We start from the raw sequence: 15,248 nt of genomic DNA on the forward strand, positions 1-15,248 counted from the left end.
TGGGTGGGTGGGGATAAACGTCCTCGAAGTGGCTTTGTGATTGGGCTGCGGGAAATTGACGCGTGAGTTCTCGTTAGATCTCAGCGATGTCACTCCGGTGGTCCCCTTGGTGATTCGTAGAGCTGGCAAGCAGAGGCTTTCAGTAGTTGGTCGTTGGTGATGCCAGTCTGCCTCTGGGCCCTGTAATTGGCGGGCGCTTTCGGTGAGCCTTTCCCGTGGGGCGTGCCCTTTCCTCTCGTGCCCGATTATTGGCGGTCGGCAGGTACCGCCGAGGGGCTATTGGCTGCGCCGGCCCGGCCCGCGGCTGCCGGAGTGGTGGGCCGCCAGGCGGGCCGCGCCGCGCGTGGGCGGGGCCTGTCCCCCCGCTCCCCCCCGTTACCCAGCGGTGCCTTGCGCTGGGCCCCGGCTAGGCCGCGCTGCGGGCGGGATGGCGGTGGCGGTGCGCGCGCTGCAGGAGCAGCTGGAAAAAGCCAAGGAAAGCCTCAAGCACGTGGACGAGAACATCCGCAAGCTCACGGGACGGGACCCCAATGACGTGAGGTACGGCGGGAGGGGGGCGCCGGCGGGGGGAGCGGCCCAGGGAGGGGGGAAGGCGTGAGAAGCGGCTAGGCCGGGGCGGGGGGGGGTGTTGCTGGCGTGCGCCGCGCTGTTGTCCGGGGGAGGGGGGTGGGGGAGTGGGTTGCGTGATGGGCCCGAGGGGCGGAAGGCGAGGAGCTGCCCGCAGGCTGCCGCCTCCGCGCCCTTCTCCCGGCCGTCCCCGCTCCTCTGGCGCAGCGCGGGGGGGGGCTGGTGCTGCCCCGGTCCCGCTGGTTTGCTGGCGGCGTCCGCCCGTCGTGGTGGGGGTGGGGGAACACAAGCGTGGGTTGCGTGAGGGAATGCTCACGGCCGCGGGCGGCGGTGGCTGAGCGAGCGGTGGCCCCCCGCGGGGCCGGGGCAGGTACCACTAACGGTGCCCGCTGTTTCTCGCAGGCCCCCCCAAAACAGACTGTTAGCCATCACAGGCCCTGGTGGAGGTAGAGGGCGAGGGAGCTTATTGCTAAGGTAAGGACCTGCGGAAACGGGCAGTGGGGTTTCTTCCACCCTTTACCCTGGCATCGGTTTGCTGTCCTGCCACCCGCGTGTTTTATATTCCTTTCTGACCCCGTTGCTCATTGCACTGCTGTAACTGTAAGCAGGTACCAAAGCTGGCCTGCGGGGCGTTTGGGGTTTTATGTCACCACCTGAAATTTAAAGTACCTTCTCATTCTGAGTTGTAACAACATTAAACTGATGGTTTTCCCTAACCCTTTCAACTGTTAGCCTGAAAAATAAGGGGGAACACCGAAGTTAAGGGAGGTGTTATGTAGTATCTGGGACTTTGTCTCTTTAAAATCATCCAAATTCAGTCTTTTTGGTAATTAAGAAACCAGTAACTTTTCCAGGAAGAATAGAAAGAGTTGAAGTCGACAGAAATTTTAAAACACACGTGGGTAAAACCACTAGTGTTTTGTTGTAGGTTTTCTTGGGGTTTGTTCCTCTTTTTCTTCCTTCCCCCCCTGCCTCAAGTAGAATGAAAAGGATAATTTTTGTTCAGTAGTTCTTTCTTAATGCAGTATGTAGTGGATTTTTTTGTTGAATTGCACTATTAAACTTCTGGTTAAGACTTAATACATCTTGAAAATTATTACAGATAGGAACATCTGACCATAATGGGGCTTCTTGTTTGAGCATAGCAACTCGGTTGCATAAGTGCAGTAATTCAAGCTTAAATTAGTTGGTCCACAAGCAGTATGTTTAAACACTTTCTTGCAGTAGTGATAGTAAATGATGATAGAGCTGGACATCATGACCACAAAGCCAAAATACAGTTTGACTGTGCAGGCTTAAGGTAGACCTGGAGCTAGCCTAACTTGTTCTGACATCAGAAGTGTTTTCTTTTTAGGCGTGGATTCTCGGATAGCGGAGGAGGACCCCCAGCCAAACAGAGAGATCTTGAAGGGGCATCCAGTAGGTGGGTGCAAAAAGTGATGTAGAGAACTCGCTTTATCAGAATGAGAATTTATAACAGTACATTTAAAATGCTTAGATTCAGTTACTTAATAACTGATGACTTTCACTGTGTTCTTCAGAGATTACATATTCGAGACTTGCTGGAAATATATTTGGATTTTAGCAATTGACTGTGGTGAAATCTTTTTTTTTTTTTCATACCTTATAGCAATAATGTAAAGATAGAGCAATACAAAGATTCTGGGAATTTTTTGTTTTACTTGGTGTGCAGTCTGCTATGTTATACTCTGCCTAGTAGCCCAGATTTGTTTTACAGTAGATATGAATTATGACAGATCTCTTGTTTAATAAATTGAATGCATACAGTGTGACAATAGGCTCAGATTTTGAGCTTTCACATCTGGATGCAGATCTGTCAGATGTGACTGATAATAACGAGCTTTATTCTATGGGCTTTTACATGCCGTGGTGGTTCTTGACTAAAGCAAGGCTCACTTTTGAGTTAAAGCAAAATCAATACTGTGAAACAGCTTTGCCACTAGTAAAGTGCTGTGCCACAAAACTGAGAGTGAAAGATGAAAATAACTTCTATTGAACACTCTGCCTAGTTGTTCGTTGTTAAAGCCCCAGTTCATCCAAGTTCTCAGGTCCTAAGCATTCTGCCCCTCCTTACCTGTTTTCTAGGTATTTGGTTGGGTAACTTGAATAGCATTTCACATTTGAAAAATCATACCAACCTTTATATCTCAACACATTTCGATCTGTCTCATGATCCCCTTATGCCAGTAGCCATTTTAGAGATTCTGGAAAAAGCAAAGTGCAAACATTAAAAACAAGAAATAATTCCACAAATAAATTCCACAGTTATTCTAAAAAGTCAAATACAGTAGTAATGTGGACTCTTCTGGCCCACTGTGTAAGTTGTATTAAAACTTAAAGTGTTTTCTGTTGCTGATTTTTACCAACAGTCTGTAAAAATGCCACTTACTGGTCATTGGAACAGTGGGGATGTTTTTACTGGAAGTGTTTGTTCTTCTCACTAGATATGCTGACTTGTATTTTTCTCATGTTAGAACAGATGCTGTCCTAAATATATGTTCTCTAGTGACCACTAATGCTTTTCCTTTCTCAGGCTGGGTGGAGAACGTCGGACAAGAAGAGAATCACGCCAAGAAAGCGACGCAGAGGATGATGATATTAAAAAGGTAATACATGATAAATGGAGCTTTGCAGGAAGAAACTTACTTATTTGGAACATGAATAAAGTACTTTGTTTTTCTCTGTTGTAGCCAGCGTTGCCATCTTCTGTTGTTGCTACCTCCAAAGAGCGAACACGTCGAGACCTTATACAAGATCAAAATATGGATGAAAAAGGAAAACAAAGGTACACAGAATCCTCTTTTAAGCACTAACACGGTACTTCTGAGTGCTAGTGTAGGAAGTAGCTTTAAATTTTAAAAGTACAGATGCTGTTAAGTATCAGAGATGGTGTTGAAGAAGTATAAATGGTATAAAACTGAATATTTATATGGTATAAAACCAAAATAAGTATTTATAATGATATAAAACTGAATTTAAAAAACATTCTCTCGAAATACTTCCAGCAGTAACAACACATTGTTCGCTTCACACAGGACAGGGGTTCTGCTTCTCAGGCCACCTACAGGAATAGGTTTGCTAATGCTATTGTAACTGATCGTCTTTGAGTAAGACAAACATATACAGCTTCATTGGTTACTTAACATTTTTGGACTGTTGCATTTGTCTTGGTACATCATTTATTTTGTTGGTTGAAGGAGGCTTTTGGGTGTGGGTTTTTCCTTTTTCTGTTTTTCTAACACAGTAGTTCCATCATGTGTTTCTTTTCTCTTATTACTTTTGGACTCATTATTGTGTGTACAATCTGACCTTCCTTTTGCTTCCTTCTTTTTAGACTCCTCCTATGTATATCTCCTTTTGCTATATTTTATTTGTGTCAGGGTAGCTCATTAAAATTCTTGCTGAAATGCAGTTCTGTTGGGAAGAGGTGTTGGAAAAGGAAATTTGCAATTGTGTCCAACCTCTTGGGACTCCATCCACTTCAGTCTGCAGCTCACCCGGTGCAATAATAACCCATACTTCAAATAAACAGAAGAATAAGAGCTGGAATAAGGGACTATAGAAAGCTTCTCTGATAAGGACCACAGATCAATTAGCACAGAAAAGGCACTTCACTTGCTTCTTTTACAGGTGCAGCACCACTAACAGACTGCTGTTGCTTCCATCACCAGTTTCCAACTGCTTTCCTCATAGAAAGATTTCCATAGTTCTTAGTGGACTTCCTAGAGCTTCAGGCATTAAAAGTTTGTTTCTCAGAATTGTAGTTTTACTGTTTTACACTTCGTTAGTCTTCTGGGGAGATGGGAAAACCAATATTGGTATTGGTGTGACTTGTGGTGGAAGGAGGCTCTTTAAGAGGTCAGCATCCACTGAAGTCTTGATTTTACTTGGTGTCTTCTGGGATGTCATTCATATACCGATACACTTTGAGTAATTTCTAGCTCTCAATTCTTTATTTGCTTCTATTTCTACTGTTTAATATACAAGTACCTTTACCTTTCCATGTCAGGTTTGTGCCACTGTAGTGGAGTGGTACTGAGTGAAGAGAATAACATTTCCTTTCTCTCATAATTGTGTAAAAGTTCAAGGTGAATAAGAGGGTCTGCCTCTTGCTACAAAGGCTTAATTTGGGGTTAAATGGAAAGAAAGAAAAGGTGAAATTCAAGAAGTTAGTTCTTGTTCAGAAGAAGGGAATTCATTGAAGAATTGTACTTACTAAAGTAAATTTAATTTTTATTTACATTTTCTCAAAACAACACTTAATTGGATTAGAGAAATTCTGATTCCCACAGTGCAGTGTCTTATTGTAGAAGACACTGTTAGCCAAACTGACAGATAAGCTTTCACTGGTGTGTGGCTTCATTTCTCCTCTGGGAAGGGCTGGGGGGGTGGGGGCTGTTTTTCAGAAAGCTAGATGACCACTGCCTTATTGATAGCTCACACTGTATTTATGCAACCTTTTCTTCAGTATTCTCTGCTTTTGGATTTTTTAAAAGTATTTCCTTAGTTTTGTTATATCCAGATGTAAAATGTGCAGGCTTCCATTTTTCCCAGTGCTAACTGTGCTGTGTTATGGTTAAGAGCTGTGTCTTACTTAAGCAAAATATGATATGACACTGTAAATTATACCCTTGACTACTGGCACAGTCAGTATGTGTTCTATTGCTAATGGCATTAAGTAATACTGAACCTTTAAAAATAAAAGTCTCTGTGGTGGAAAGTTTCGCTGATTGTTTATGCAAATAAAAATCTTAGTACTTGATCTGAATCTCAAACTTCTTTTTTGTTTTTATTCAGGAATCGACGTATATTTGGCTTGTTGATGGGCACTCTTCAGAAATTTAAACAGGAATCCACAGTTGCTACTGAGAGGGTACTTATTTTTAGTTCTATCAGATTGTAAATAATAAAGCAAAATTGTGTGATTAAGCTGCTTCAGATAGGAATGAAATTTCCATGGAGTGTAGGTTGCAGGTGCAACAAATTGCTAAGAGTGCATGTAGGTTTCTGTTTGGTTTAGTTTAGTGAAATTGGAGTAGGAGGCAGGAAAGGGACTGGAAACTGTTTCATGACTTATAACACTCTGACCACTGCAGAAGTGAAAAGGCAAGGCTTTGTTGATTTTTTTTTTTTTTTTTCCAATCACTGTACATTTTTAAAATATGTAAAACACAAAATACTTTTTTCTTTCTTGTTTACAGTATTTGGGGGTCATTTCCAAGTAAATGGATTTTAATTGGGTAACTTCTTAATAGATCATAGGCTACTTCTGTAAATAATGGTGATTCAGTATTGCTGAAGCAGTGCTTACCCTGATGTGTTCCAGATGTTTAAATTATAACCAAGTATACAGAAATATATAGTTGTATTATGCTGTGTGTTTTTGACTACAAATGGCTTCATCCTCCCAGTGTAGATAACAAGAATTCCTGTTTTTAATAAATGCATATGTGAATGTATTGAAGTGAAGGTTTATCATAGCTTAGTGATAACTTCAAAGAACTTGTATATAGGATGGTGGTAACTTTATTCCTAGCATGCTCTTTTAGATTGTGGAGGGTATGGTATCTGTTTACTGTTGCCCTAAATGGAAATGGGTTATTCGCTAAATACTAAACCTTTAGATTAAAAACAGCATTTGAAAGTTCTACTCAGGAGTCTGATGGAAGCAGATACAAAGTCTTTAAACTTAAAATCTTTTCTGTGTTGTTGGTACTGATTATTTTCAGATTCAGTATTTTGATATCTTACTGTTTTATCTAACTTGTCATGTAGTACATGAGGAAGGACCAAAGTTCTCTGTTGCCTGCTTGCCTTTCGAACACAAAACTATTGATTAGGAGGTCTAGAAAGATGGAATCCTTGTCTAATATATAGTACTATGTGTTTGCATAAAGAGACTTTGAGGTGTTAACTGTTCTTCACAACGTTTTTCTGAGAATTTGTACAGGCATTGTTCTCTTCGTACATAAAAACTTAGTATAAATCAAAGTACAGGCCTGAGGGGTTTTATGGTACAGCTGTTCTGTTGTCCGGGCACTAAATTGTTGGGATTTTTTCTATTAGACAACAGTATGAGCATATAGCTGCCTAGGACATAAAAACAGGGCATTCCAGGATTATAGTAATATATCTAATTAGTGAGGAATAGACTGGAAGTATTTGCAGTGTAATTTGTTTTGTTGGTCACAAACACCAGTCTGCAGTCCTTCATTTGTTTCTGGGGGAGTTGGCTTGTTTTCTGTCCGAGTGGAATACTTGAAATCTTTCTTTTTTTTCTGCCAGTGGGGAAAAATGACATGTTGAAGCTTGTACTGAAAATTCAAATCCAGATTGAATGATAGAAAAACAGACAGAAATGCACGGGGGCCCATAGTTTTATAGTTAAGCCACAGAAAATTAGCTGCCAGCAAGCAATGAAACTCTTTTCTTCCATTACCTGTAATTTAGGAGATCTCTTTTAATGTATTTTTAGGAATGCCTTTAAAGGTGTAAATAAGTCAAAATTTTAATTGGACCAAACTAGAATGCTTTCTTGATTTAGAAAAAATATTTAAGATACTTCTTTATTTATCTTAGCAAAAGAGACGACAAGAAATTGAACAAAAACTTGAAGTGCAGGCAGAGGAAGAAAGAAAGCAAGTTGAAAATGAAAGGCGAGAACTATTTGAAGAAAGGCGTGCTAAACAGACAGAGCTGCGGTTACTGGAGCAAAAGGTTGAGCTTGCTCAGTTGGTGAGTTCTAGTTTTGCTCTTGAGCTTTCTCTTGTTTAAACTATTATTGTGTTTCTTAGTTTTATGTCCTTTCATTTCTCAGCAAGAAGAATGGAATGAACATAACGCTAAAATAATTAAATATATAAGAACGAAGACAAAACCCCACTTATTCTACATACCTGGCAGAATGTGTCCTGCTACGCAGAAGTTGATGGAAGAGTCACAGAAAAAGATGAATGGTAAGCGGTCTTTGTGATACAAAGGCCCTTGTTCTTGCCTCCGTTTGATTTTTGCTGTACAAATTTCTTTTAAGGCTCTCTGCTTAAATACATGAATACATGCTTAGGACAAACTATGTTACTGCATGGGTGTTCATCACAAGTGACCATTACTCTTTCAGTGACTTATTTTTATGTTGGATGTGCTTTGATTCTCTTACAAGAAGTCAACAGAACTGTATGCATAGTCCTTTATATTAGCTTTAGTACCCAGATGTATGACAGTGCAGCAACTGAGCTTTTGAAAAGGCAGAATCTATGGATTGAAGACCCAAGGAAATGCAGGTTTTTACAAAGGATTTGAGAAGCGTTTTCTTAAGCACAGCACTAGAACTTTGTGATTTTTTTTTTTTAATTTTTTTTTCCTTAATGTGTGTTCATTTCTGTTTCACAGGATGAATATATTTTTTCTTTTGGAAAACATTTTAAAATACTGCAGTTGATGGTAGTCCTACTGTTCTTTTCTTTATTAAACTGAAAATGTATTGTGAGGTTTTTTTTCTTAAGGAGCTTTTCTTCATTGTGTGGGATTGGGGGCTAAGAGAAGCTAGCTCACCTGTCTGAATAGCTTACATTATTTAAGCTTTCTTAATACCTAACCAGCTTTTTGCTGATTCTTATAACATTGTTAACATATAAATATCAGGAAACTAAGGTATTATTTTGAGATACTGTTGGTTGGATTGATTTTAATGAAGTCAAAATCTTTTTGTTAGCTTAGATTTAGGGCTTTACTTTCTCATACTCAGCTGAGCTGACTATCTCCTTTGTTTTCTTAAGGTAACTAGCAGTCTTTTTCATTATGCATGAATGGCTTGCTACTTCAGAATGAATAAGGATGCAGTATTTATAAGTTAAAACAATTTGATAACTTATTAGCTCATAGTTAAAGGGAAAATAGACTTCAATGTCTGTAGATTATCTGAAACTATTATTTATGCATTTATTCCCTAGCACTCTTTGAAAGCAGGCGAAATGAATTTGCAGAACAGATTAACAAAATGGAGGCCAGGCCCAGAAGACAATCTGTGAAGGAAAAAGAACAACAGGAGGTGCAGAATGAAGAAAAGAAGGAAGAACAGAACAAGGAGCAGGAAGAGGGTAAGGTGGCTCAGCAAGTGGAAGAGTTGGAGACAGGTAATCAGCACAATGATGTAGAAATGGAGGAGGTAGGGGAGGAAAAGGGAAAAACAGGTTCAGGGCATAGCGATGCAGAGAAAGAACAGGAAGAGGAGGAACAGAAACATGAAATGGAGATTAAAGTAGAAGAGACTACTGAGGTGAGGGAGAATGACAAGCAACAGGATGGTCAGCATGAAGAGGTCACAGTTGTAAAAGAGGAAAGTGAAAACATTCAGCCAATGGATAATGAGCAGGATTCGGCTGAAATAAATGAGGGAGATAGTGTAGAACCTGTAGAAAATGAGAATGGCAAAGAAGTGGAACCAGAAACAGAGTGTGATGCTCAGCCAGAAAAAGTATGTAATGTTAATTCTCCTGAGAAGGAGAAGGGTATCAAACCAGAAATTGAAGCTGAACCTGAAGAAAAACAGGAGAAGGCACCAGAAGCTCAGCCAGAACCTTTGGCTGAGGCTCTGTCTCAGCCACAGTCTGTGCCACTGCCAGAGTCACCTCAGTTGTCTCAGTCCGCTCAGGATACAGAGCCCCAGGCAGACAAGGATGAAAATTCTGTGGTGTCTGTAAAGGTGGTTGAGGCACAGACAGAGCAGAGTCAGACACCAAGCATAGAAATTAAGAGTAAGACTAGGAGTAGAAGCAGGGGTAGGGCAGGGAACAAAACTGGTAAGAGTCATAGCCGTAGTAGCAGCAGCAGTAGTAGCAGTAGTACTTCAAGCAGTACTAGTAGTGGAAGTAGTTCCAGCACTGGCAGCAGTAGCAGTCGGAGTAGTTCCACCAGCAGCAGCACTACAAGTGGAAGTACTAGCAGGGACAGTAGCAGCAGTAGCTCTAGCAGTAGTGAAAGTAGAAGTCGAAGCCGAGGAAGAGGGCATAACAGAGACAGAAAACGCAGAAGGAGCACGGACCGGAAGCGAAGGGACGCTTCTGGAGTAGATAGAAGTCACAAGTCCTCAAAAGGTGGGAGTAGAGATACTAAAAGCTCAAAGGATAAAAGTTCAAGATCTGACAGAAAGAGGTCTATATCAGAAAGTAGTCGGTCAGGCAAGAGAACTTCACGGAGTGAAAGAGACCGTAAATCAGACAGGAAAGACAAAAGGCGTTAACAGAAGAGACCAAGCTTCCTTAGCCTAATCTTTGCAGCAGAAGATTATTTGAGTGAAAGGATTCCTTGTAAGGAGGAGGAGAAGGCTGCCTTAAGAATTGCATGCTGTAAAAAATCTTTTGGAAAAATGCAGACTGTTTACGAGGCATTCTTGTACTTTTTACATAATTTTGTAAAAGGTTACTTACCAAAATTATGTGAAATCCTGAAAATGTAAAAATAAAAGATTAACACTCCTTTGCATCTTTTTTTAAATACCCTGTACTCATTAAGATCCTCTGTATATTTTAATAGGTAAACCTTTAAGTAGGTGTGATCGCTTCTTCTGTATCATACCCTTTTTTTTGTAGAAATAAATGTGCATTTTAAATAAATTGTTTGAGATGTCCTGTTGACAATTAAATTCCCCTTTTAGATCATATGTAGGGAGACAGTGATACAGGAAACGTAAAATTTTGCTTTTCCCCTCTATTCCTTGCAAGGTTGGGAATTTTAAGACCCAGTAAAGGGAGTAATCTCTCCAGTGCTGGGTAGGAAGAGAAAGTTAATTGATTTGCATTTATATTTTCTGTTCTGTAATCACAAGCTCTTAGTCAGTTCTGTCTTTCAGTTTTATAAAACTTTCTCCTATCCATAGGCAAGCAGTGTTTAAATGGGAATGTGAACACTGGCCAAGATCAAGTCACTGGTTCAAGTCACTCTAGAATACGTCTCTTATCTGCCTTCTGCAGGTGCTTTGGTAGTATTTACATCTATGTTCTGGAGAGAGTTAATCTGTTTAATGATGTTCCTTGCTTTGATGGTCAGTGGAGGAAAGACTTCAGCTTGCTTCTCAACCAGGATTCTTTTTTAGTTGCAGACAAATCTTTGATCCCTTCGTACCACTAGGAATAATTACACTGCAGTGTTGGGGTTACCTGGGACTACCTAATACTAATGTTGTGTGCGTGCAAGAATGCTTTCTGAATGTATTTAATACAACTTAAAGTGGTATGGTGTTACCTGAAGGTGAATACTGTTTTTATATAATTTTGTATGGGAAACAATAACATCTGTTGCTCTGTTCTGTACATGTGCAAATAAATGTGGCTTTGTAGACTACTCTCTTGATGCCTATGATGTTTTCTATAACACCGGTGTATTCTCTTAGTCTTTCTATATTTAAAGTATGAATCATAATTGCAGGTGACTGTACCTTAGAAGCTCTGTATCCACAATTGTTCTTACAGGCTTTGATTAATGCCTATTAACTGAATACAAACAAACCACTGCTATAGTCTGTTGTCATGGCAGGAAGAGCATTCTTGTATCATATGCCAAAATGCAAACCAGGAAGTCCTAGAAAGATTTCAGAATCAAAGTGACACGTAAGCTTATTTTAGTGTACGAAATGCCATATATACCTTGTTGTTCTGGAACATAGAGCAGACTTCTACAAAATTCTAGTTTGGGAGGGTGTCGGTTTTTGGACTTTTCTGAACTCGGAGCAGTGACAGACATCTGTGTTCTGAAGTGCTGAACATCCTGGATTAAAGAAATGTGTCAAACAGAATGGAGTGTTCTTTCAGCACAAATAAACACAGTGGGAAAGCTCCTCAGTCTTCCCCCTTCTAAACAATTTCAGTATTTTATTCTGTTTTTTCAGTCCATTTGCTACTTCAATATCCTATCTGCCTCCTCTTCTCTACAACTGAGAAGAATAATTTTTAGTCCTTGTCAGTAGTCTCCAACCATGGTTTCGCCCCTTCAGAGCAATGTGGTGGTTTAATGTGCCTTCTCTTTTGAAGGACAAGCAAAAGTTCAAATGCCTGTTGAAGATGTTAAACATGGCAGTTTACCACAAGGAGCAAACTTTTATAATGAGTGGTTGAGTAAATGTTACTGGTTTGCATGTTTCAACTAACCTCACATTTCAAATTGCCTTTGGAAGTAATTTTAATTTTGTCCTTTTTTTTTTTCCTTAAAATTAAGTATTTTTAAGGTTTCTTATTTTGAGCTTGAATGACTCACTGCTGTGGTGTATTTACTGTACAGGTTTTAATGGCTGATACTGCAGTCATGCAAAACTAGAGAAGTAGGTTTCTTAGTCAGAAGCCACTGTTTCAGAAGAGCATATTAACAGGGGTCATACAAACCGTGTGGTGGGTCCTTGTAACTGAACTAGGGATTGGATTGATTACATTGTTTCAGGTTATGTTACAGGCAGGAATGTATTTTTGACAACGTGCAAATACAGGAGTTTCATTGCTGAGTACAAAGCCGATGATGTATTCGATAGTTTAATGTTTGTTAGAACAAATTTACTGCCATGGTTAAACTGGGCTGTTAATTAATAGTTACCCTTGCTAAATCTAATCAGTTCAATGCAACTTCATTCTGCTACAGAAATAGTATAAAATAGCAGTATACTGTTAGCACAATATTACATAATGACCTGTGTCTTTATAAAGCAGTAGTATTTTTAGGAATTGTTACATTGCCTTTGAGGTCCCATCCTCTTACCCTGAAACACCCTCAGAGCTGTGGATAGGGCTGAGACCGTGGGTGCCATTTCCTTCCTCTGCTCCCAGTCTACTATTTCAAATAGCTGACAATTTCAAGACTGAATTTGATGCAACGGTATAGGGTTTCTGAGAATTAAGTGCAGACAGCATGGGGCGGGAAATGATTAAAACATTTTCTTATTTCTCTTCCCATATTGGTGAGTAGAGATCAAAGGAAAAATACCTTCTTCTCTTTTCACTCAAGTAATGTGGGAAAAGGAATGACAGAAAAGGGGAAAAACTAAGAATGAAGTAGAGGTACTTTACATGAGTGGGCAACATACCATGTATGCTCTGTGCCTGTCTTCTGAAGTGCTTCCATCAGATGGTCCCTTCTTGCTTTAAGTATAACTTTAGAAGGTGGTTTGGGTTTTTTTTATCGCTTTTATACTATGCACTGTCTATACCCTTTACTTGTCTTTTTCTTCAGCCCTGATGCACAGATAAACTGGAAGGCTCCAAGAATGTGTTTTTTCCACGGTGCTCCACTTGGAGTCCTTGTCAGAGTAGATTTTATACAGATCGTTCACTAATCGTAAGCTGAAACATGATTGCATAAAAGGTACACCTCTTCAAATTTCTGCTCCTTTACTTAAAGTGATGTCTTTGTGCTTAAAACAGCTTCATTGTATGTATCCAAAGGAAACCTGAACATAGTTTTTCTGCAGAAAGTAGGTATTGGTGAACTAAACACCCCCCTCCAGCAAAATTCACAGAATCATCTAGGTTGGAAAGGACCTTGAAGATCATCTAGTCCAACCATTAACCTAGCACTGACAGTTCCCAACTACACCATATCCCTCAGCACTATGTTGATCCGACTCTTAAACACCTTCAGGGATGGGGACTCCACCACCTCCCAGCTCATTCCAAGGCCCAACAACCTGTTCTGTATAGAAATACTTCCTGACGTCTAGTCTAAACTTTCCCTGGTACAACCGGAGGCCATTCCCTCTTGTCCTGTTGCTTACTACTAGGTTAAAGAGACTCATCCCCCCAGTCTGAACACCCCCAGTTCCCTCAGCCGCTTCTCGTACGACCTGTGCTCCAGACCCTGCACCAGCTCCGTTGCCCTTCTCTGGACACGCTCGAGTCATTCAATGTCCTTTTTGTAGTGAGGGGCCCAAAACTGAACACAGGAATCGAGGTGCGGCCTCACCAGTGCCGAGTACAGGGGTAAGATCCCTTCCCTGTCCCTGCTGGCCACGCTATTGCTGACACAAGCCAGGATGCCATTGGCCTTCTTGGCCCCCTGGGCACACTGCTGGCTCCTGTTCAGCCAGCTGTCAATCAGCACCCCCAGGTCCCTCTCTGACTGGCAGCTCTCCAGCCACTCCTCCCCAGGCCTGTAGCGCTGCTGGGGGTTGTTGTGGCCCAAGGGCAGCCCCCGGCATTTGGCCTTAGTGAAACTCCTCCAGTTGGCCTCAGCCCATGGCTCCAGCCTGTCCAGGTCTCTCTGCAGAGCCTCCCTACCCTCGAGCAGATCCACACTCCCGCCCAACTGGGTGTCATCTGCAAACTGACTGAGGGTGCACTCGATCCCCTCGTCTAGATCATCAATAAAGATGTTAAACAGGAGCGGCCCCAAAACCGAGCCCTGGGGGACACCACTCATGACTGGCCACCAACTGGATTGAACTCCATTCACCACAACTCTTTGGGCCCAGCCATCCAGCCAGTTTTTTACCCAGCAAAGTGTGATTGTCCAAGCCTCGAGCAGGCAGTTTTGCCAGGAGAATGCTGTGGGAAACGGTGTCAAAGGCCTTGCTAATGTCAAGGTAAATTACATCCACAGCCTTTCCCTCATGCAATAAGCAGGTCGCCCTGTTGTAGAAGGAGATCAGGTTTGTCAGGCAGGACCTGCCTTTCATAAACCCATGCTGACTGGGCCTGAGCATCTGGTTGTCCCTTATGTGTTGTGTGATGGCACTCAGGATGAGCTGCTCCATCAGCTTCCCAGGTACCAAAGTCAAGCTGACAGGCCTGTAATTTCTCAGATCATCCTTCCGACCCTTCTTATAGATGGGCGTCACATTGGCCAATTTCCAATCTGTCGGGACCTCCCCGGTCAGCCAGGACTGCTGATAAATGATGGAAAGCAGCTTGGCAAGCACCCCAGCCAGCTCCTTCAGCACCTTCGGGTGTATCCCATCTGGTCCCATGGACTTGTGTATGTCTGTGCGATGCACAAGGTCACTGACTGTCTCCTGATTGCGGGGGGGTCGTTCTCCCAGCCTCTGTCTTCTGGCTGAGGAGGATGGATTCTCCCAGTACAACTAGTCTTATTTTTAAAGACTGAGGCAAAGAAGGCATTAAGCACCTCAGCCTTCTCCTCGTCACTTGTTACCATGTTTACTCCTGCATCTAGCAGGGGATGGAGGCTCTCCCTGGACTCTCTTTTGCTACTGTCGTACTTACAGATTTCTTGTTATCCTTGATTGCTGAGGCCAAATTAATTTCCAGTTGGGCTTTAGCCCTCCTGATTTCCACCCTGCATAGCCTCACAGCATCTTTGTAATCACTGTGAGTGGCTAACCCCTTCTTCCAAAGGCTGTAAACTCTCCTTTCCTCCCTGAGTTGCAGCCAAAGCTCCCTGTTCAGCCAGGGTGGTCTTCTCTGGCATTGGCTTCTTAGAACACCTGGGTACTGCCTGCTCCTGAGCCATTAACACTTCCTTCTTAAAGAGTGCCCAGCCTTCCTGGACCCCTGTACCCTTCAGGATAGTCCCCAGGGGATCCTTTCAAGCAGGTGCCTAAACAAGACAAAGTCAGCCCTTTTGAAGTCCAGGATGTCAGTCCTGCTTAGCCCTCTCCTGGCCTCTCTAAGAATAGAGAACACTATTATTTCGTGATCGCTGTGCCCTAGTCGGCTTCCAACTGC

At 42.0% G+C, this 15,248-nt stretch overlaps 1 protein-coding gene across 1 annotated transcript; it reads left to right on the forward strand.

The window, feature by feature from the left end:
* The first annotated feature begins 51 nt into the window (after positions 1-51).
* On the forward strand, positions 52-10,590 carry PNN (pinin, desmosome associated protein). The gene is made up of 9 exons (XM_074909910.1): positions 52-540; positions 970-1,041; positions 1,922-1,990; positions 3,122-3,194; positions 3,279-3,373; positions 5,386-5,461; positions 7,168-7,323; positions 7,406-7,544; positions 8,538-10,590. The coding sequence occupies exons 1-9, from the start codon at positions 428-430 to the stop codon at positions 9,824-9,826; spliced, it is 2,082 nt and encodes a 693-aa protein (XP_074766011.1). The 5' UTR covers positions 52-427; the 3' UTR covers positions 9,827-10,590.
* Positions 10,591-15,248: the final 4,658 nt, after the last annotated feature.

This window comes from Athene noctua, chromosome 6 (assembly GCF_965140245.1).
Source record: "Athene noctua chromosome 6, bAthNoc1.hap1.1, whole genome shotgun sequence".
NCBI lineage: Eukaryota > Metazoa > Chordata > Aves > Strigiformes > Strigidae > Athene > Athene noctua.

Excerpts from the sequence above, each read along its gene's own strand:
- PNN (XM_074909910.1), top strand. The coding sequence starts at position 428 with ATGGCGGTGGCGGTGCGCGCGCTGCAGGAGCAGCTGGAAAAAGCCAAG. Across the intron at positions 5,462-7,167 it reads CCACAGTTGCTACTGAGAGG|CAAAAGAGACGACAAGAAAT; the intron begins GTACTTATTTTT and ends TATTTATCTTAG. Across the intron at positions 7,545-8,537 it reads GTCACAGAAAAAGATGAATG|CACTCTTTGAAAGCAGGCGA; the intron begins GTAAGCGGTCTT and ends TTTATTCCCTAG.